Raw genomic sequence first — 24,113 nt, 5'->3', positions numbered from 1 at the left:
TTATATCCTATTAGGAGAGAGTACAACACAACAGCACAAAGACGAGGAGCATCAAGAAAGTTTAATTTGAGATTTGTTTTATTTTTTTCTTTCCATGAAAGAACATCCGATAACAACCCACAAAGAACAGATGCCGTTTTCCATCTCCCTAAAAATAAACAATCTAAAAGAGGACAATCCCATCTTGTAACGATAGGCCAAAAAAGCCACAAAGTATAGATGACAGTTATCAGGGTGTCATTGCCAACCGCTCCTCACCCTGACCATACATGGTCAGATTTTTTTCCCCTGCCCCATTTCAAATCAACATTAACTCAAAACAATGTATACAACAGCCCACACGAGGAAAAGGGAGGGGGGAACAGAGTACATAAGCAAGGGATGAAATTACGTTTGTACAAAAATATATATTTTTTGTGTTTTTTTCCCCATTACTTTTTACTGTTTATGGAACAAAGAAAGCAGTGATCGTGTCATGAGGTCTGCATCTCCTGATAACATTGTTGAATGTACAAGTAGCTTAGCAACAATCCATTTTGGGCTTTTTGTGTATTAACCAGTTTTTTTGCTGTGTTTTCAGGTCCCATATATAACTGCTGTTAGCTGGCAAGGGACCTTCTCTTAGGGCTTTGAGCTGCTGGTATTCTGCTGGTTGACTTTTAGAGAATCAAGGTAGAACTCAGATTACATTTTTTTACACCAAAAAACTACTGCGTATAACACGATGGAATCTGTCCTGGCTCAGAATAGTTTCAACTGAAATAGTTGTCTCCCTCTTGCTAAAATTGACTGGACAAATGTACGGAAGGGATTTATATATATTTATAAATATATACACATATACATATAGACAAAATAGAGCTTTATGTTTTATAAAGCATTTTTCTAAGCTATTTATTCTACCTAAGGAGGGAGTGAGCTTGCACATCTGAGTATGGCTTTTACATACACTATATATATACCTGGGTCTTAAATCACATGAACCCAATAAAGCTCAGAAAAGGAGACATCATATGCAAGAGAGGAGATTAGGTGTACATTTAAAAAAGTTGGATAATCATCAAAATGTGGTTATTTTTCTGAACTTTTATTTGGGGTGCCAGTCTGATTTGACCTCATGTTCCAGAGAACTACCTATACTAGTGCTTTAAGTTGGAATCATTTGAACAATGAGCCAATTCATTTTCAGTAGTTTTTTCCTGACTGACAATTACCATTTAGACCAGATAAAAATACTGTTTAGACAGAATTGGCCTGAACATGGCAGCAATTTCTCTGTTTCCTGAATTGTTTGAAATAAGACCTAATGAAAATTCAACCACCTCACTAAAATACATGAACTAGATTTGGACTAAGGACTTGTCAATCAATCCTGCTGTGGTTATTGCTACTTATTCAATTGAGGTTTTGTCTGACCAAAGAGGAAAATGAATATTGATAATGTCATGAAAAAGTGCCTTTTCTGATTAAATACTTGTACAAAATTCAAGTAATGTAGCAGTTGTGCATCTCTTCCACTAGGGGGAAGTCACAGCTCTCCTACAGCCACCAAGTTCCCTATTCTCGCTGGTCAACCCCTCTGTTTAAGTCTCTCTAGCTCTCTCTAGTCTGCTATCATGTGGGGCTGATGAACTTGGTCCTGGAGCTCTGCTAGAGTTTATGGTTAATCTAAAGCAGTCTGCTGTCCTTCGGGACAGGGTTTAACCACCCCTTTATAATAACAACGAAACCGCACTATCTCTGGACAATCTTTGGAGAAATGCTTGATGCATAGTTATGCAGCAGCTGCAGCATAGAAAGAACAAAATGCGCAATATGGGCATATAGCAGATTTATACATAATGTTACATATTTAACATTTCAGTTTGACTTAAGTGAAACTGGGTTTTCCAGAGAAGTGCAGGGTGTGGATTCCTCTGAGGGTGAGGGGAGGCTGGGCAGTGGAGCAGGCAAGGGTCTCTGTTTCTTCACCAGGCCTACATCCTCCTGTCAGAGTGGACGGTCTGGGCCAGAGTTTGCAATGGAGGAGCATGGGCTCCACAATCCAAATAAGAGAACATCTCACCATAAACATGACTGCATTGAAGCACTTCTCCCATGAACTGTTTGACATGGGGGGGTATGTAGAGAACAGAGAGTTTGAGGGATGAAAACAGACAAATACCATCAATACTTTTGAAATATCCTGTACAGGTCAAAGGCCATTCTAAAGCTAGGTTACACTGTGAGGAACAGCATGCTTGGTTGCTGTGTGGAGGTTGATTATGGTGTGTTGTAATTCACAGAAGGAGCAGAAACGAATGGTCTCAGAGGTGGAGGGACACATGACATGACAAAGTCGTGGCATCACGAACAAAAGTTCAGATCAGTTGACAGTATTTCCCTACAAACCATTTGTCCTGTTCTTCGTAATTTTGTTGTCACCTTAACGCAGACAGGAAAAAGGAACAATGCTTGTAGTAGAGCGACGAGAACTTTCATCCGTTTGCTTTGCTTCCTGTGCCAACCTTCCAGAGCACACAGCAATGCACATGTAGTATAGGGCTTATGTGAGGGTGAATCCAGATTCACACTGCCCCTAATGTCAGTACAGTACAACAGAATGAGTAGTGCCAGAGATAAGCTTTTTCAGGCCACATGAAGGTCACCCAGCTCTGGGCCTAAGAGGCCACACTGCAGGCTTTCACTCCAATCAGTCACTAAAGCTATCTGAGCCTCTGAAAACTGGATCGATGTAGCATCCCTCCTCTCATGTTCACACAGTGCTAATAGAATAAGGAGACATGGAGAAGCGGCTGAGTTTGGGTTGAGGGACCTGAGTGGAGCACTGTTCATCTGCATGGTCCCACCTCTTGAGTCCTTCTCTCCCAAAACACATACAGTACACCTCAAAACAGACCCAACCGGACCTGACCGGATTAAACTCGACAGCACCTGAACGAATTGGACCAGACAAGACCTTGCCTCGTTCCTCCCCCCTGCAAACGGACCAATCTCCCTTAAGTTAGTCCTGAAAGTGAGACGCTTCCGAACAGAGCCAGGGACAGCCCATGCAGTCCCGGCTCTCTTCAACAAGTCCAAAACACGATTCTCCCAACACCTACGCTGCTGATGAAACCGCCACAATTCAAAATACACCTGCAAACATACCTACCTTCAACACCTGATCTTCTTGGTTGTTTCACATTACAAAACAATGGCTTAAAACACTTCCTTTCCCCTTGGTCCGTTTCATCTCCAGTCCATTGTTGTCTTTCAATTCATCTCATGAGTTTATATATATATATATATATATATATATATATATATATATATATATATATATATATATATATATATATATATATATACACAGTGTATAAAACAGACCCATGGACATTGAACTTGTTTTTTGAAACACATCAAAGAGGGGGGACTTCTCTAGATCCAATGATGTCACATAATCTCTCGAGGGGGAGTGGTTTGCAGGACCACCCTCCGTAGAGGCGGAGGGGGCGAGGGGAACATGGGCGACGCCCCGCCTGCAGTTATGTCATTTGGTGGGGCGCCTCTAGCATCTCCATGAGGAAGGTGTCGATGGGCGTGTCCCCGATGAGCTTGAAAAAGAACAGGTGCTCCAGACACTTCAGACCAATGGAACGCAGGGCTGGTAACCGCAGCAACAGCTTGGCAAACCTAGCCCATCAAAGACACAATATAACTGTGATTAATGTGACAGAAAATAAGAGGTGGATGTAGACAAGATGTTGTCTCATATGCTGATGTACAGTGATTCATGAAAGGGATGCCCATGACAGAATTGAGACATCTGTCATATACTGTAGTCTACATATACAATACAGAAAGCAGACAGTGCACTTTCAGCCAAACACACTGACAGAGTGGTAGAAAAAGAGAAGAAAGAGACATAGGTGGCACGTGAATTTGAAGTCTGGGGATGTGAATTTTCACCATAAAATGCACCTTCATAATAAAGCATTCCATGCATCATCGCATTTGCAGACTGATGTAAGAGCCTACTAACGTTATTCCTAAAGTGATGCGTAGACTGAATAGTCATCATTTAGGCTAATAATAGAAGTCAATCACTGTTTGCAAACAAGACCGTTCAATGCCTGGCTGAGTGTGTAGTGGCGTAGAGTAGGCTATATCAGATACATTTCTTCTCCTTACTATGCATGGGACAAATTGGGCCTTTTATAAACACATCTCATGCAATTCTACTACACTGTTATATGACTGGAGATATTAGCAGAATCTTTTTAATAATTTAACTGCCTCTTCTTGAAAAACATGATTTCACCTAAAATTCATATTACTAACAACTCAAATAAGAACTTCCAATTGTTATTTTATTTTCAACTTGATGTTTCTTTTGGAAATAACAGCTCTACCAAGCGGTTGAGAGGAGAAAAGCAATACCATATTTTATTACAAAACTTACTTTAAGTCTTCTGTAATGGCTTTTATTGGTAGGTAAGCATTGTTAAATGAGGATTGTTGTCAAATTTGAACAATGATGGTAATTGTCCAAACATGAATATTCAATGACATTGAAATGAATGTGTTTTAAATTGGTGTATAGTGCAATGTTACTATTATAGGCATTATTTTATTGGCAAACTTAAGTCTGAATATTGATTAATTGACCCAATGGGCCATGAAATGTGGCTTAACCAATTTATGTTGAGTTGTCAACAATTAATTTCTATTTTTCACCAAAATAAGTATTTTTAATTAAAAGGTTATTGACCCTATTTAAAGTCAAACATATTTTTTTCCTGACATATCAACTGCCTGGTTGAGCAAATTATTTTCCAAATTATTGCTTTTGAGCATTTTTCCATTTTAACTATTTATCTTCAGATTCCTACTCTTTAAGGACTTTACTAACAGTAATGGTGCAGAATTAATCCCTCACAAACTGAATTCCTGTCTTTAATCCCATATCTTTGGTGACTGATTTTGAGTTATTTTACAGTGGGCAAAGAGTGCCACAACACAGTACCACAACACAGTACCACAACTGCAGCAACCTAAAAGTATACACATCATGTTCATTATAATGCAGGAAGGCTGGAGAAATTGACCAATCAAATTCAAGTCAAGATAATTTTTTCATTTCCACTTCTAAATCCATTGTCAAAATATTCTCTACCAGTTAGCTGAGAATACGGTTAAAGGGTTAATACCACAAAAATTACAGTTGCCTGTCCTGCTGACATTGACAAACAGATCAATGAATAACAAAGTTGTCTGATCAATATAATAGGCCTGCGAGAAGGGGAGACACAAATAGCCTACAATATGACGTCCATCTAGCCCGGAGGAGGAAGTTATTGTCCAAAAACAAACTTTGAAGTGTCACTGATCCAACAATGATAAAGAGTGAATATTCACATTCCCCGGATAGCCGATGCTCTCCGATGGTGCCAATAAGATAGTCTATAGCCTACTGTTCACTCAATTAAGTTTAGAATTTGGATATCTAAATTACAGATTAGAGTATTTTCAATGTCTGCTCTATACAGCAATAGCCATTTACCTTACAAACTATGTTTCCTGCGTTTGTATTTTGAAATATTGCGATATGCCTGGCTGGGCCTATATACTTTTCACAGACAGTCGCAATTCAACAATAACCTATTTGGCAGTGTTGTGTTCGAGACCACCTAAATAAAGCGAGACCGATTCAAGACCAAGACTGAAGCAAATTGAGTCAAGAATAAGACAGCCGGGAGGGGGACAACGGGTGTGACACCAAGTCAAGATCGAGACCAGAAAAATGCGAGTCCAATTCAAGACCACGATTGTTATTCTGTCAAATCACCACCATAATAAGAGTTTAAAATGTCCAGTATTTCTGTGTTCAGATTTCAGAACAACATGTGGATTCTTTAGACATTCAGAATAAATGCATGCTGAAGGAAAATAGAGCCACTCTACAAATTATTACTAACCCAACACAGTGGGGGAGCAATGGGCCTTCTATGCCTTCAGAGAAGGGCTAAGGATTTATAAAATAATGATTATAATAAAAAATAATTTTTCAATTATGTTCTGATTTATTCTTTAGTTTTTGTTGGAAAGGGTTAACACTGAAGAGGAAACAAAGATCCAATCATGATTTTTCTTTGCTGTCTCTGGGGAGATAAATCTAGCTAGCTAAGTCAGCCATTGGCTAGGGCATCAGAAGCTATATAAAGGCATCTGCCATTCAACTGTATTATGCAACATTCTGGAGTGACAGTGGAATCAACCAATCACATTTTGACTTAGTGAGTGGGATCGTTTTTTACAAAAAGGTATAGAAACTCTGCCTTACAGGTCAATAAGCAATAGCGAGCAGTAGTTTTCCCACGGTCTAGCTTTTGTTGTCGGCTAGTTTGCAACGGCTGCAGCAGGCGTTATCAAAGATGATGGTTGCTAATTTGTTAGCTTCTCCATTTAAAGAATTTTGTTTTAAACGATCATCACCGGGTGAGTGGAATTGTGTTTTTTATTGCAGCGTGTTTGCTGTTGTTAGCCATCTCTTTGAAAATACCTTATGTGTGTGAAACTTTGTTGCATTTAGAGTGGAAATGACAGCATTTTAGCAACAAGAAATGTTACAAAAAATCTGTTCATAAACACTCCCACAAAGAATATGACACAATTATCTGACAAGCGACAACTTAGATATGGTCATTTTTACATTTTCATAAATTCTTAGATGTAACGAGTACGCTAGGAGTCGGGAAGCAAATACAGGGAGTGAATTTAATAAATAACAGAAAAAAACAAGACATACGAATAGCGTACAGACATAAAACACATGAACAGAATCAATAACGCCTCAGGAAAGAACCAGAGGGAGTGACAGATATAGGGGAGGTAATCAGGAAGGTGATGGAGTCCAGGTGAGTCTTATGAGGCGCAGGTGCATGTAACGATGGTGACATGTGCATAATAATGAGAAAACTGGTGACAACGAGTGCCAGAGAGGGGGAGCGGGAGTAAACGTGACATTGGAATGTTTGGGAATTATTTATACTAGGGCAATTGTCAAAATTCTATAGCAATAGACACTGCAGTAAATAAAAGTGAATAAAAACATCTGTCTTGGGCCCTCCCGAGTGGCGTAGTGGTCTGAGGCACTAGAGATCCTGGTTCGAGTCCAGACTCTGTCGCAGCCGGTCGCGACCGGGAGACCCATGGGGTGGTGCGCAATTGGCCCAGCATCGTCTGGGTTAGGGGAGGGTTTGGCCGGCAGGGATGTTCTTGTCCCATAGCGCTCTAGCGACTCCTGTGGCGGGCCGTGTGCAATGTATGCTGACACGGTTGCCAGGTGTATGGTGTTTCCTCTGACACATTGGTGCGGCTGGCTTCCGGGTTAAGCAGGCACTGTCAGGAAGCAGCTTGGCTGTATTGCGTTTTGGAGGACGCACGGCTCTCGACCTTCGCCTCTCCCGAGTCCGTACGGGAGTTGCAGCGATAGGACAAGACTGTAACTACCAATTGGGGACAAAACTTATTTTTTTGTAACCTTTTGTCTTGTACAGGACTGGAGTCTATACAAACCGGTGCGCTATAGCCAACCAGAGCTACAATAGACCTTTATAAAAACAAGCCATTTGCCACACGGGCCTGCCATCATTCACTTTGAACTGGACTGAGTGTTTACAGGCATTAGATGAACCTTCTCAAACTTTTTCAGCTATTTGGCTGTCAAAATTGCACTGAAAACGATGGGGAATTGTGTCCTCCTCGTCCTTCTGCAGTGCGCCTGCCAATGCATGCTTGTCCCAACCAAGCACCCAAGCTAACTGGATAAAGTAGGCTAGCTTGCCAGCTCGCTACGTCCAGACACAAATGAGAGAACACCTCACTCTGACCATTTTACTTGCCGTAGCAGAGCTGGTTAGGCTGTTCTTGACTAACTATTACTTTTATTTTTGCCAACGTTTACTGACACCAGTAATATTCAGCAGGTGTTACTCGTTCGTAAATTCATCAGTTGTTCTGCGCTCTGGCACACTCAGATGAGAGTCCTCTGAAATCGGAGTAGATAGCCAGAGTGCATTTGCGAACACAAGAGATATGCTAACTGTATAATAGTCGTTTAAGTTATTGCTAGCTAACCAAATGACACCTGCATCTCTAGCTGTGTAGCCACTAAAAAACAATCTGAGGGGAAAAGTCAGTCACTCACCCTTCAGTGGCATGACATGACATCCTCCTAGCAGCTAGCCAGCTAACATTAGGTTCAGTGTTTTTAACTTTCTACATAAATATATAAATATATACTAGCCTATTAGCCACGTTATGGCTGACTTGTGATCATTGCTCTTGCTAGTTTGATTGTATTGACATTCCCAGCCTTAGTTACATTCGTCCGTATTTGTCCAGAATATTGAGTAATTGAAACTGAAACAGTGATTCCCGAATGGAGGCAGCAAACAATGTACCAGGCCAGCTGTGATTTACAACCTGATAGGAATATTTATTGGACTACCAAGAAATGTATTGGTGAATTATATTAGTCATGCATTGAACTGCATCCATTTATTCTGCCAGCAGTGCCTTTGTGTATGTCATGGAACGTTGAGTCAAATATAACTTACTTTTAAACCCTCTTATAAAGTAGTTTTCTTTTTAGCATAAACTGGGAATTTTATATTTTTATTGATATTAAGATTGTCTGTTTGTTTCATATCATCAAAGTAGTTAAATCGCTGTCAGTTCCACTTTAAACTTTAGGTCACAGGTTACTTTGTGTGCTAAACGTGAAGTGTTTTTTTTGCAATAGGAAGTAATAGTTGTACATTTCATTTGGGAAATGCTTAATGGTTGTGTTTTTGTATTCTTAAGATTGGGACCTACTGGCTCACTACATTATGTTAGAGTTTATGAACTGCTTATCCTTTAACGCCATGCTGTGTGTGACTGCTTTCTTTCCATCAGCCCTCTGCAGTGGTGTAATGGTGCCTGGAGAAGTATACTCTCCTAAACGGCCCGCCCAGTGAAGGAAAGGCACCCTATGTGAATAATCCTATGTTTCCATATGTTTTTTGTATTTTTCTTAAAATCACACTTTTTTTATTAGAGAAAAGACAAACATTTGATGGTCTAAGTCCACCACAATGCTTAAACCACATAAATCTGATTGGGTAGGCCTGCCGGGGCCTGGCTCCCTAATGGTTGGGCCTGTATCCACCCAGGCCCATCCATGTCTACGCCCTGATGCAAACAGCGCATGATGACAAATGCGCATCAGAAATAGGATAACATTTTTTCAATACCTGGTTTGCATACCCAGGTATTTACTGGCAGATATCCTACGTTTAAACATCTTACCTACCCTACCAGCTACCGATGTGATTCTTCTGTGAGCTGCTCCATGCCACAACCAGCTGAGAGCTCCACACTCCTGCTGTCTGCAGATGATCCACTGAAACTTAGGCTGTGTGCGGCACGCGTGTGAATATATTTCACATGCTTTGCGATTGTGTAGGCTACTTTGTGCATGATTTCTCTATTGTTCTACATAATTGATACGTCATTTACCTCCACTACACTACTTTGATACGCATCAGTAGGGAGAAGTGAGTGTGCGCAATGCCCACCGAAAAAAAAGGGGGTATACAGTTTATACCAGCGTATACCCTCCGCTACACCACTGGCACTTTGTGTTTTACAAAAAGTGCACTCGCCAATACGCAAACATGTCTATAATAGATACGGCTGTTAAGATATTCATGTTTTAAGAAAGGAGTGTGTATATTTGGCCTGGCGAAGCGGTTTTAATGCGCTAACTGAATTGTTTTACTCCACTGGTCTCTGCTGGTCTCAGGAAGTCCTCACTGTCCGAGACCGAGTCAAGACTGAGTACAAATTTATTGGACACCAAGACAAGACCAATACTCTCAATATGTAGTCTCGAGACCGGACTCGAGACCGTCTGCAGTACTATAACAATTTACATTAGGGGAAGCTTAGTTTATGGAGGGAGGTGCATGTATCCGTACCTGCCAGGCTGATCTGGGTATTTCTGTTTGCAGTAGGCCTCCAGAGAGGCGTAGACCTTCTCTCTCAAAGCCTCCACCTCGCCTGGGTTTGACAAGCCTTTAGAATCTGAGGAGAGACACACAGCACTGCATCAGACAACCAGGCACAACAGTCACAGGATATCAAAATGTGGATTTATGCATGTCTGTACATGTACAGCTTTGTGTGTACATTCAAGCATGTGTGTTTATGTGTGTGTGTGTTATATATAATATGCCTTTGTGTCTGTGGCTGTACATGTAGACGAGAGATAGGGAGTGTTATTGATAAACAGCAGTGGACAGGCTGGCTGCCCCTAAAACCTGCATGCTGCCATCAGAAGCCTTTAACACTATCAAATGACATGTGATCTACCCTACTGGTTTTTGACTCATATACGTATGCAGGGTAATTCTCCCCATTACACAGCCTGGATGAGGCAACACATGTAGGTTATGTATATGACCTTGTGTTTTCCACTCTGGCAAGAGGTTGGATAACCCAGAACCCAATTCAGAGGCAATTTGCAGTAGAACTTGTTCTTTGCTTTGGCTATTTTTATAAAAAGCGTTTCTTTCCTTCAAACATTTTATTTTCATTTTCAATACATATCGACAAAGCATCTCAGAAAAAGTCCTAGGAATCCTGTTGAAGCCTGTTTTAAGACAACAACCAAAAACTGCCAGCTTTTAACTCTGATCTAGAAGTAAAATCAACTCATACATTTTGCATTTACATTTGAGTAATTTAGCAGACGCTCTTATTCAGAGCAACTTACAGTTAGTGCAACAAGATAGCTAGGTGAGACAACACATCACAATCATATCAAGTACATTTTCCCTCGACAAAGTTTGTATCAGCAAAATCAGTGCTAGTAGCAAAAGACAAGTGGCCTTTTTTTTTTTTTTACCAGGATGCGTGAGAGTTATTTAAGATACTCTTCAGAGGTAATAAAAGTTGCGTCATTAAAGTTGATCTCCGCTGGTAATCACAACAGTTTGAGGTACCACACAGGAAAGATAGTGATGAAGCTCATTGACATTGTTGCAAATGGCGATGAGGCATGGCCAGGTGTGATTTCTATAGTACGCTTCAGACAACCACGTTTAAAGTGACTGTAAATCAAATGTTGCATTGATAAAACGAATGATAGAATTTTCATCTGACACGATCACTTTGCCTACTCTTAATTATTGCCTAATATGTTGGCATGCATAACCACATATATATAGTTTTTGGTTTGTATTTTACCCCCAATTTCGATCTTGTCTCATCGCTGCAACTCCCAGACGGGCAGCAAAGGTCGAGTCATGCGTCCTCTGAAACATGACCCGCCAAATCGCGCTTCTTAACGCTTGCCCACTTAACCCGAAACCAGCTGCACCAATGTGTCAGAGGAAACACCATCCAACTGATGACAGAGGTCAGCCTGCAGGCACCCGGCCCGCCACAATGAGTCGCTAGAGCGCAATGAGACAAGTAAAGCTCCCCCGACCAAACCCTCCCCTAACCCGGACGATGCTGGGCCAATTGTGTGCCGCCCTACGGGACTCCCGATCACGGCCGGCTGTGATACAACCTGGGATTGAACCCAGGGCTGTAATGATACCTCCAGCACTGTGACGCAGTGCCTTAGACCGCTGTGCCACTCAGGAGGCCCCGCGTAACATATATTTTTTTTACCAATTCTGATTGTTGTTAATAGAGGATTTTTTTTTTTTTTTTTTACAAATATTACTGTTTTAACAGCTTTGGCATCAAGTCACTTGCCGATAATGTTGAACACAATCAAAGTTAACATAATCCCCTAGATGCCTTCAATTGCCCAATTTATAGGCATGTGTTGGCATCTTTTTTAATAACATAATGCTGCGCTCCAAAGGGACTTGAAATAACATGATGTAAATAAATAATACAGTAATTAAATAATACAAAGAAAGATATGTTTATTCATTAGCCTACTAGTTAGACGTATTTAGGCATGTTATGTGAAATAGGCCTCATGTGAAATCATTGTCAAAAGCGCAAGAGATACTGTTGCATGTAGGTCTAGATTATTAATTGATTGTTCATATCAAAAAATAAATATCAAAACATTCTATCAACAACTCGAAAGCAATTGCATGTGGCTCAGGAACCACTGACTCAAGACACCTGCTGGTTAGCATAGCTCATGAGGTCTCCTAAACTGTCGACTACGTGGGACTAAAGATGCTTCATGCATAGCTTTTATTTTTACCCATAAGAGTAGGGGTAAAATGTCTCTATTCTCAGAATTTACAACAAATGTTCTACTCCTAGACACTTTATGTATACGGGCATAAAGTGTCCTGATTAAAAAGTGCCCTGATTCAAAATATTATGCAACACATTTCTGGGTCTGATTGGTTACCACTGAGCAAGTATTTGCTTTAAAGGAAACTGAAAAGGCCTGAATACAGCAATACTCTCATCTCAGTGTGGGAAAGGACTCAGTCCCTCTGAATCCCAGCATTCCCCGTTAGGCCATCTCTGTGAGATGCCCCTAATTAGGGGAAAGTAGGCTGTGATGTGTTCCAGAGCCAGGGCTATAACAGAGTGACCCAGGAGCACAGAGGAGCAGTCTGTCCTGGGAGAATGAGGCCCGGCGGCACGTTCCCACACTGCTCTTTGTCTCCGGGGCCACGGCACAGACTCATTAAAGACAGGGAGCATGTCTGGTGCCAGCTGGGCATTGCTGGCGCGGGCACTCAGCATGGTAATGAAGTTAACCCTGGCCTGTACCATAGAGCAGAGGGCTAGCAGACGGCTAGCGGAGGGCTAGCGCAGGGCTAACAGAGGGATGGCAGAGGGCTAGCGGAGGGCTAGTGGTGGGCTAGCAGAGGGCTAACCGAGGGCTAGCGGAGGGCTAGCAGAGGGCTAACAGAGGGCTAGTGGAGGGCTAGCAGAGCAGAGGGGGGTCCACCCTATGTTCTCTTTCACTCCTATGTTCCCTGGGCCCTAAGTTCCCTCAACCTGTGTTCCCTCAGCCCTGTGATCTATCAGCCCTGTGATCTATGATCCCTGTGATCTATGATCCCTGGGCCCTATGTTCCCTCAATATATGTTACCTCAGCCCTATGTCCCCTCACACGTCTGTTCCCTGCACCCTTTATTCCCTCAGGCCTATATTCCCTCAACCCTATCTGTGTTTCCCCTGTATTCATTTAGCAGCGGTGGGTCACCACTGTTAAATCGTTACCGCCACGCCCCAAAATATGATTTAAAAATATATATTTGTAAGTTCGAATCCCCCCAAAATCCCAGTGAAAAATATATTTTAAATGTGGACACATTAAGGTGTTGTGAAGAAAAGTGCAATCATCACCTTGAAAATTAAGATTATTGGCTCGATTCAATCCAACCAGTATTTTAGTATTTACGCAAAATAACACAGACACTAGACAGAGGAACTCTGCCTAGAAGGCCAGCCTCCCGGAGTTGTCTCTTCACTGCTGACGTTGAGACTGGTGTTTTGTGGGTACTATTTAATGAAGCTGCCAGTTGAAGACATGTGAGGCGTCTGTTTCTGAAACTAGACACTCTAATGTACTTGTCCTCTTGCTCAGTTGTGCACCGGGGCCTCCCACTCCTTTTTCTATTCTGGTTAGAGCCCATTTGCGCTGTTCTGTGAAGGGAGTAGTACACAGCGTTGTACCAGATTTTCAGTTTCTTGGCAATTTCTCGCTTGCAATAGCCTTCATTTCTCAGAACAAGAATAGATTGACGAGTTTCAGAAGAAAGTGCTTTGTTTCTGGCCATTTTGAGCCTGTGATCGAACCCACAAATGCTGATGCTCCAGATACTCAACTAATCTAAAGAAGGCCAATTTTATTGCTTCTTTAATGAGGACAACAGTTTTCTGCTGTGCTAACATAATTGCAAAATGGTTTTCCAATGATCAATTAGCCTTTTAAAATGCTAAACTTGGATTAGCTAACACAACGAGTGATGGTTGCTGATAATGGGCCTCTGTACACCTATGTAGATATTCCATAAAAAATCTGCAGTTTCCAGCTACAATAGTCATTTACAACATTAACAATGTTTGCACTGTACAAAAACAAGGACAATTATAAGTGAACCCAAACTTTTGAACGGTAGTGTATATATATAATATACAGTATATATATACAGTACCAGTCAAACATTTGGACATACCAACTCATTCAAGGGTTTTTCTTTAATATTACTATTTTCTACATTGTAGAATAATAGTGAAGACATCAAAACTATGAAGAAATAACACATATTGAATTATGTAGTAACCAAAAATGTGTTAAACAAATCAAAATATATTTGAGATTCTTCCAAGTAGCCACCCTTTGCCTTGATGACAGCTTTGCACACTCTTGGCATTCTCTGAACCAGCTTCATGAGGAATGCTTTTCCAACAGTCTTGAAGGAGTTCCCACATATGCTTAGCACTTGTTAGCTGCTTTTCCTTCACTCTGCGGTACAACTCCTCCCAAACCATCTCAATTGGATTGAGGTTGGGTGATTGTGGAGGCCAGGTCATCTGATGCAGCACTCCATCACTCTCCTTCTTGGTCAAATAGCCATTACACAGCCTGGAGGTGTATTTTCGGTCATTGTCCTGTTGGAAACCAAATGATAGTCCCACTAAGCGCAAACCAGATGGGATGGCGTATCGCTGCAGAATGCTCTGGTAGCCATGCTGGTTAAGTGTGCCTTGAATTCTAAATAAATCCCTGACAGTGTCACCAGCAAAGCACCCCCACACCATCATACCTACTCCTCCATGCGTCACGGTTGGAACCACACATGCGGCGATCATCCGTTCACCTACTCTGCGTCTCACAAAGACACGGTGGTTGGATCCAAAAATCTTACATTTGGACTCATCAGACCAAAGGACAGATTTTCACCGGTCTAATGTCCATTGCTCGTGTTTATTGGCCCAAGCAAGTCCCTTCTTAAAATTGGTGTCCTTCAGTAGTGGTTTCTTTGCAGCAATTCGACCATGAAGGCCTGATTCACACAGTCTCCTCTGAACAGTTGATGTTGAGATGTGTGTGTTACATTTATTTGGGCTGCAATCTGAGGTGCAGTTAACTCTAATGAACTTATCCCAGATGTGGGACCAAGTCATTGTTTTACAAGTCACAAGTAAGTCTCACGCCTTATCACTCAAGTCCCAAGTCAAGACAGGCAAGTCTGAGTCAAGTCAAGACCGACAAGTCTCAAGTCAAGTCTCAAGTCCTAAACTTTGAGTTTCGAGTCCTAAACAAGTCATAATGTGCTCTTCACCAAATGTAATACAATTTCAGATTTTTAACAAGAGTAGTAGTTAGTAAATTACATTTACACAAATCATGAATGCTCGTATATTTATTACTTTCTCTGTCTCATGGGTAGTCATGAGATCCCCCCCCGCCAATAATGATCGACTATCGAGGATCTCTATGGAGCGCAATCGGGCGATGTAGGCTTGTACAGAATCGCCCAACCTTCACACACACACGCACACACACACACACACCCTCTCTGTGTGTGGTTACAGTAGGCTAACGTATGTCAATGGGTTTAGGAACAGCAGTAACATCAGGCAGGATTTAGGCTGTCAACTGCCTAGCCAGTTGTAGCTCAATCTTGGGTGCAATGATCACGTTCCCGCACTGACTAACTGTGTGGAGGCTCATTGATTTAACGTTACGTTAGCCTACATGCTACACTAGCAAAGTTATATATAGCGGTCGGCTATATTATCCACGACTTATCATTCTTTGTGCAGCTACAAATGTTGAACAAAGTTGGAAGTTGTTGCGCCTCCGTCTGTAATTTTCTTCAAGCATGTTTTGCAAGTTGCAATCTGTTTTTTGTTGACTACAGCGTAGTCTTTATATCCGAAAATAATAATTTGGGATATCATCTTTCCAAGGGCTCCACCTGAATTCACCCACCGACTTTCCTCTGCACTGCCACGCACAACTTTTTCTCAGCTAACACAATTTGATTGGCTGCTGTCCGATTCAAACTGTAATCCATTAAATGAAGAGTTGATGTGCTGCACATTTTTTTTAATAGCATCATTTTAAATATTTGGGCTTGGGGAGGGTATCAAGTTAGTTCAAGTCAAAAGGCTCAAGTCCAAATTAAGTCATTGGTGTTAAAGTCAAAGTCGAGTTGCAAGTCATTCATATTTGTGACTCGAGTCTGACTTGAGTCCAAGTCATGTGACACGAGTCCACACCTCTGACTTATCCTATGCAGCAGAGGTAACTCTGAGTCCTCCTTTCCTGTGGCGGTCCTCTTGAGAGCTAGTTTCATCATAGCTCTTGATGTTTTTTGCGACTGCACGTTCAAAGTTCTTGAAATTTTCCGTCTTGACTGACATGTTTTAAAGTAATGTTGGTCAGTTATTTCTCTTTGCTTATTTGAGCTGTTCTTGCCATAATATGGTCTTTTAGCCCTATTTGGTATCTTCTGTATACCACCCCTACCTTGTCACAACACAACTAATTGGCTCAAACACATTAAGAAGGAAAGAAATTGCATTCCAGGTGAAAACCTCATGAAGCTGGTTCAGAGAATGCCAAGAGTGTACAAAGCTGTCATTAAGGCAAAGGGTGGCTACTTGAAAGAATCTCAAATATAAAATATATTTTGACTGGTTTAACACTTTTTTGGTTACTACATGATTCCATATGTGTTATTTCATAGTTTTGACGTCTTCACTATTATTCTACAATGTAGAAAATAGTACAAAAATAAATAAAAACTCTTGAATGAGTAGGTATGTCCAACCTTTGACTGGTGCTGTATATATACTGTATATCAAATATATTTCATACCAAAGCCCTCCCTTGAGAAGAGAGAAGCCCTCCCTTCTCAATGTGCATTTACATCACAATATCAATGGTAACGTTAGAGTTGAACCGCTAGGAACAAAAGGAACAAATGGTCAAAATGAAGACCATAATTGATGTGTTTCACTATAAATAAGCCTAAAAAAATCTGGCTTTCGATAAAAAAAATGTTTTTCATGAAAGTTACTCTTTTAAACGATATAAACTATGTTTTAAGATCATCTTTGAGAACTAACAATCACCAATGGCATGGGGACTCCATTGAGTTTGATATAATGTTTGAGTCACTCAGATAGCATAAGAACACAGCTTAAGCCATTGCGAAATGTGTAGAATGGAAGTTAATTAGATTTGTAACTGAAAATATTCTCTCAGCCCCATGGCTAACTGTATAGAATTGGAAGAAATGACCTTTAAAACTGCAATTCCTGCTCTGCAGCCAGTAAAATGTCCAGTCGGAGACCGCACCATTGACCACGCACACTACCGCGTTTAAAATATAGAATTGAGAGAACATGGGTCTGAGGGAACATGGGGCCCAGGGAACATAGGGCTGAGGGAACATAGACATGGCCCCACAGAGGGCTAGCAGAGCAGAGGGCTAGCAGAGCAGGGGGCTAGCAGAGCAGGGGGCTAGCAAAGAGTTAGCAGAGCAGAGGGCTAGTAGAGCAGAGGGTTAGCAGAGCAGAAGGGTAGCAGAGCAGAAGGGTAGCAGAGCAGAAGGGTAGCAAAGCAGAGGGCTAGCAGAGCAGAGGCCTAGCAGATGGCTAGCAGAGGGCTGGTAGAGTAGAGGGCTATCAGAGGGCTATCAAAGCAGAGGGCTATCAGAGCAGAGGACTAGCAGGGCAGAGGGCTAGCAGAGCAGAGGGCTAGCAGAGCAGAGGGCTAGTAGAGTAGAGGGCTAGCAAAGGGCTATCAGAGCAGAGGCCTATCAGAGCAGAGGGCTAGCAGAGCAGAGGGCTAGCAGAGCAGAGGGCTAGCAGAGGGCTATCAGAGGACTTGCAAAGCAGAAGGTTGGAGGCTAGAGGCTGTCTGTGGGCACTGTGGGCAGAGTGCTGAGGGCCACATAAGTGCCATGCCACTTACGTGGGTGGGAAAAAACACTTCAGGAACATGGGTCTGGTGGGTGATGGTGGTGTGTGTGCATCAATCAATCAATCAATCAATCAAATGTATTCATAAAGCCCTTTTTACATCAGCAGATGTCACAAAGTGCTTACACAGAACCCAGCCCAAAACCCCAAACAATGCAGATGTAGATGCATGGTGGCTAGGAAAAACTCCCTAGAAAGGCAGGAACCTAGGAAAAAACCTAGAGAGGAACCAGGCTCTGATGGGTGGCCAGTCCTCTTCTGGCTGTGCCAGGTTGAGATTATAAGGGTAAATGGCCATTAAGGCCAGATCGTTCTCCAAGATGTTCAAATGTTCATAGATAACCAGCAAAGTAAAATAATAATCACGGTGGTTGTAGAGGGTGCAACAAGTCAGCACCTCAGAATTAACTGTCAGTTGTCATGTCATAGCCGAGCATTCAGAGGTCGAGACAGCAGGTGCGGTAGAGAGGGAGAGAGAGATAGAGGGAGGGAGGGAGGGAGGGAGAGAGAGAGAGAGAGAGAGAGAGAGAGAGAGAGAGAGAGAGAGAGAGAGAGAGAGAAAGGGTCAAAAATAGTAGGTCCAGGACAAGGTAGCACGTCCAGTGAACAGGTCAGGGTTCAAAGGCCGCAGGCAGAACAGTTGAAACTGGAGCAGCAGCACAACAAGGAGGGTGTATTATGGTCCTTGAGGGCCACACAGTATAAGAGTTTACTGGTATCATGTGCAGTCATTGTTTGGGAGGTTAAAGTAGCAGGAACAGGTGTATTCAAGCAGAACCCATTTTTTTCTGTTATTATAATCTAATCATCTAATCTAAAAGGCTCTGGATTAAAGGGGTGGTAGGAGTGTATGTATGTGATACCTGGGTTGAAGAGGACAATGGCTCGAAGGCACCCCAGCTCTGTCTTATCCATCTGCATGTCTCTCATCTTGGACACCAGTTCTGTGAGTACTCTGGATGGAGAGAGGGAGACACATAGACAGGCTCTTAGAGATCTGACCATCAGCCAGCAACACCTCCCTTGGTCACCGTTCATTACACCCTCCTTTATCTACAGGTGAAACTCAATGGAAACTCAATACAAATCAATTGACAACAAGGCCCCACTGGCCTGACACACATGGGATGTTCAACCAGCTAGAAATGGTACAGCCCTGCCTACACCACGTAATTCAAGCTGCTTGAACATGTCTGATAAAAGGAAATACATGAACGACATAGTGCAAACACAATCACAGACTGTAACCGAACACTGACATTCCCAGCGCCTGCGCGTGACATCACTAGAACATATCTGATAAAAGGAAATACATGAACGACATAGTGCAAACACAATCACAGACTGTAACCGAACACTGACATTCCCAGCGCCCGCGTGTGACATCACTAGGCGGGGTTACGTTTCGTTTTGGGAGTATGACCCGACTGCTCAAACTCCTCAACCCTCTCTGACTCCATCACGCCCGCTCTCTCTCTCCCTCTCTCTCTCTCCCTCTCTCCCTCTCCCGATGTCACTCTTTCAAGTCAATTGCAGCTCTTAGCTCATCCTAATTTAATTTTCCTGTTGGAACAATGAGGGTAAAAAAAGACTTGAGTGTTTAAGTTAACTGCCCTCTTCATTTGTATGGCAGAGAAAAGAGAAGAGGAAAGGAGAGGAGAAGAGAAGGAGCAGATAGAGCTTCATTATCAGTCATCTTAATGCTTCCCCAGTTAATGCAAAGATGTAATCCATCCATTAGAAGTAGTGAACTGGCAGTATGCTAATCACTGAGTACAGATTCCCAGCTGGGGATAGAGGGAGATGGAGAGAGAGAGTGGGAGGGGGGAGAAAGAGAGGGAGAGAGAGAAGAGAGAAAGAGAGCAGAGAGAGAGAGAGAGAGCGAGAGAGAGAAGAGAGAAAGAGAGCAGAGAGAGAGAGCGAGAGAGAGAGAGCTGTTGCCCTCAAAAGAACACTTCAGTTTGTGACTCAGCATGCCAGGGGACACAGGGTTTAGAGTGTTGGAGTGCTTAACAATACAATCTGTTGGATTGATCTCACAGTGCATGGCCTTATCAACTTCTGTGTACACTGAGAAGGCATCTCTTGATACTGTTCTTTTGTATAAATTTGTCTATACAAATGTGACTTTAAAAAACAAACAATGCAACAATAGGCATCAAATGTGACTAATGGAAAAGAAGGTCAATATCTGCTTTAGAATAGTCACAGCCTGCCATGGGATTGCAGTGAAAAGAGTGGGATTTCATCAGGAATGCATCTGTCTGAGCAGATCTCCATCTCCCTGTGATGTCCGTTGCCTGTAGCCATACATATTTAATGAATGTGTGTTAATCAATAATAAGAGCACTCTCTGTTACGCATCACTGCCTCTTCTTCTGACAGAGCCTTTTCACTGTTACAGGTCAGGGTCTACTTGTCTCTTGCCCTAATTGTGGAAACTGTGGAAACTTCGCATAGCAACCAACAAAAATGTATTTCACAAAGCTGATTGTATCAAGGCAGTGTCAACAGGGTGATCTTGACTACCTGTCAAAGATGGCTCCCACTCCAGCACTGTGGGCGCTGTTACGATGGACGTGTAGCCCTGTTGCCAGGAGGATCCCATCTTTCACCGCTATCGAACGGTGTGAGAAGGATGCGATGAGGAGCTCATTCCACCCTGAGGGAAAAAAGTGAGAGACGAGAGATAAAGAGTGAAAACCTATTACAAAGTTCATCAAGTTGCATTCAACATTCAAACTAAATTGAGCTGACAACAAGGGAAGGGAATTCCAATGAATCAATTCTAGGCTGAATAGGCAAACCAGAATGCTCTTTCATGCATAGGTTGTGGGCCATCAGTAGCCCATCTCAGACGTGCTTCCCAGAGAGACAAGTGTTTAACAGGGTGTACTGCGCCTGCCATCCCAATAAAGGCAACACACTTCATATACCAAGTAAGGGGAAGGCACGGAGAGCGTTGTGCTGTTTGAGTGACAGGGCTCCTTTAACTGTTCTGCCTAGCAACACTATCCGCTTTTCCCCAGAGTTGAGTTGGGAATGAGAGGGGCTAGAATGCTTTAATCTGTGAGACAGCAGAGCTAAAGTGGTTATTTATAGAAGACGTGAGCTGAGGGCTGAGAAGAAGAGAGAGGACGCTCTCAGCTAGCTCCAGAACAGCTCTTTCTCAGAAGGTCTCACTCTCTCAATCACTATGGGTACCCAGAAGGAGAATGGTTAGACGGGGTAGGAGAGGGTTAGAGAGATGGATGGGGATGGATGGGCCTCCTCAAGGTGAGTTTGGAAGTGAACTGTGTAATTCTTCAGTGATAATGCACAAGAAGCAGGTGTTTGGAGGATATATTGGCACAGGTTTGTCGAGGGCCGGCAAACGATGCCAATATATCCTCCAAACAGCGGCTTTGAGGGCATTATTGCATTTATACAACAAGTTATCAACATATTCAAATAATGATTGACATATTTTTATAAAAAAAATATTTTGATGAATTCATTTCATCTTTCCACAACTTAAGGGGAATAACATTCCTGTGTGAGTCAATGAAGCGCTCCCCTGTCCAATTACATCAGGATTACATCCTGACACAAATCTAGGGTTGCTACCCAAGCCGACTGGTTGTCCATTACTATCGGTTCGGGTTGCCAGTCTTTTTGCTCTGTATCTATTGGCTGGCAACGTATCTTATCCCTTGCTTGCCAGCTAACCAACTACTACTAACTTACAGTCATGTCAAACAGTGCAGCCAGAATAACAATGAAGTAGCTGCCTTTGCATTTGTTTAAGCTGTTTTCTAGTGACATTTATTTGGATACATCCATAACAATGAGCTAATGATGCGCTATTTCACCTGGCATTGAACATAAGTTCTCTTGTCAGGAGCTAACCTAGAACACAACTAACACAATCACTTCAAACTGAAGCTGGAAAGACTTCAAACTAGCTGCACTTCTTTTAATTTTTCCTGTTTTCTATTGATAGTTCTTTGTATATATCCATAAAAATGGTGTTGATTCATAATTTCAACTGGCTGAGAAAAGCTGCCTACCTGTCTCATCCCGACTCCCGACATGTTCATTACTATGGGACAGCTGGAGATCGAATTTGAATAATGAAACAACGTTGCAAATGTCGGAGAGACAGACAGCAAGATTTATACAAATCGCCGCTGTTGAAAACCAAATGTTAGTTTAAAATCAAGTTTATAAATTGCCTGGCTGGGATGATGAGACAGTGGACTGTGCAGTCTGATGGAACAGAGTAAATACGCATTTTAACGTCATAGATTTAGCCGGTGGTAACTTGTGGAATATGCACCGGCTAGAATGCGGTTTTAACCAATCAGCTTTCAGGATTAGACCCACCGGTCGTATAAGGAGCGACAAGCAATCAGCAAGGGCAACATATAGGGAAAATACTTGTAAAAAATTCACAAATGATGATAGCATACATAAAGAATATGACAGATGATTCATTCTATGAGATTGACTGCTCTTGACCTATAAATAGCCTACAAAGTCCATAATGCTGCAGTGACCTGCCCATGGGGAAGCTGATGTGGTCTGATGAATGTTCATGACCTGGTCATGTTCAACTCACCTGCTCGTAGGAGGATGACCTGGTCGTCCAGGGGCAGCTCAGAGAAGTGGGGGATCCTCTTGGCCCACTCCACCAGTGTAAAGAGCTGCTTGTCGGCTGCTTGGCAGATGTTAGTCACCGGATCGTTGGGCTGGAGAGAGACACACGGGAAGGCTTGCTGTCACAAATACATTTAGCAAAGGTTGAAAGATACTTAAGTGATAATGTCCTCAAAGTCCATGTTTGGACGATATATTGGCACGCATGTTGCAAACCGTGCCAATATATCCTCCAAACACGGGCTTTGAGGGCATTATCACTTTTATACAACGGGTTACCAGATTTAATTTGAATATTGAAACAATGTTCCAAATGTTGGAAAGACAGAGAGCAATATTTATACAAATCTCTGCTGTTGAAAACTAAATGTTAGTCTAAAAGAAATGTGAGATAATGTCTAGATGCTTTTTATAGTGGAGATCAAGTTAATAAATTGCCTGGCTGGGCTGATGAGACAGTAGATTGCGCAGTCAGATGGAACAGAGTAAATAAGCATTTTAACATCATAGATTTAGCCAGTGGTAACTTGTGGAATAGATCTCAGCTGGAATGCAGTTTTAACAATGTCCATCGCATGGGGCCACAGTGTCTCCTGACCCCTCCTGTCTCAGCCTCCAGTATTTATGCTGCAGTAGTTTACGTGTCGGTGGGCTAGGGTCAGTTTGTTATATCTGGAGTACTTCTCCTGTCTTATCGATTGTCCTGTGTGAATTTAAGTATGCTCTCTCTAATTCTCTCTTTCTTTCTCTCTCTCGGAGGACCTGAGCCCTAGGACCATGCCTCAGGACTACCTGGCACGATGACTCCTTGCTGTCCCCAGTCCACCTGGCCGTGCTGCTGCTCCAGTTTCAACTGTTCTGTCTGTGGTTCTGCCTGTGGCTACGTGCTACCTGTCCCAGACCTGCTGTTTTCAACTCTCTAGAGACAGCAGGAGCGGTAGAAATACTCTTAATGATCGGCTATGAAAAGCCAACTGACATTTACTCCTGAGCTTCTGACTTGCTGCACCCTCGACAACTACTGTGATTATTATTATTTGACCATGCTGGTCATTTATGAACATTTGAACATCTTGGCCATGTTCTGTTATAATCTCCACCCGGCACAGCCAGAAGAGGACTGGCCACCCCTCATAGCCTGGTTCCTCTTTAGGTTTCTTCCTAGGTTCTGGCCTTTCTAGAGAGTTTTTCCTAGCCACCGTGCTTCTACACCTGCATTGCTTGCTGTTTGTGGTTTTAGGCTGGGTTTCTGTACAGCACTTTGAGATATCAGCTGATGTAAGAAGGGCTATATAAATCAATTTGATTTGATTTAACCAATCAGCATTCAGGATTAGATTAGTTTTATAAATTGTGACGTGTGTGGTTGAGTGTGTATTATGCGAACACACTGTGTGCATGTGCATTTTTGCTGCATACAGTATGTGTCCAGTCACAGCAGTGCACCACCGGATGAGAGAGCAGCACAGGGCATTATCCGCTGAACCAAGACCCCACACACACACAT

The 24,113-nt window shown here is 42.4% G+C and overlaps 1 protein-coding gene across 8 annotated transcripts in view; it reads right to left on the bottom strand.

Annotated features, from left to right (window-relative positions):
- Window positions 1–60: 60 nt before the first annotated feature.
- Window positions 61–24,113, bottom strand: part of LOC139387915 (retinoic acid receptor RXR-alpha-A-like) — a 140,726-nt gene continuing 116,673 nt past the window's right edge. For all 8 annotated transcript variants that reach the window (XM_071134285.1, XM_071134286.1, XM_071134278.1 and 5 more), the window contains 5 exons: window positions 22,569–22,698; window positions 20,498–20,630; window positions 18,832–18,923; window positions 10,008–10,113; window positions 61–3,675 (listed from right to left, as the gene is read on the bottom strand). In XM_071134285.1, the coding sequence (XP_070990386.1) occupies window positions 3,528–3,675; window positions 10,008–10,113; window positions 18,832–18,923; window positions 20,498–20,630; window positions 22,569–22,698 (609 nt within the window). In that variant the 3' untranslated portion in view covers window positions 61–3,527. The remainder of the gene's footprint in view (window positions 3,676–10,007; window positions 10,114–18,831; window positions 18,924–20,497; window positions 20,631–22,568; window positions 22,699–24,113) is intronic.

The sequence above is a fragment of the Oncorhynchus clarkii genome, chromosome 29, assembly GCF_045791955.1.
Source record: "Oncorhynchus clarkii lewisi isolate Uvic-CL-2024 chromosome 29, UVic_Ocla_1.0, whole genome shotgun sequence".
NCBI lineage: Eukaryota > Metazoa > Chordata > Actinopteri > Salmoniformes > Salmonidae > Oncorhynchus > Oncorhynchus clarkii.
Note: the sequence above shows the minus strand (reverse complement) of the source record. Positions and strands in the feature narration are given on the sequence as shown.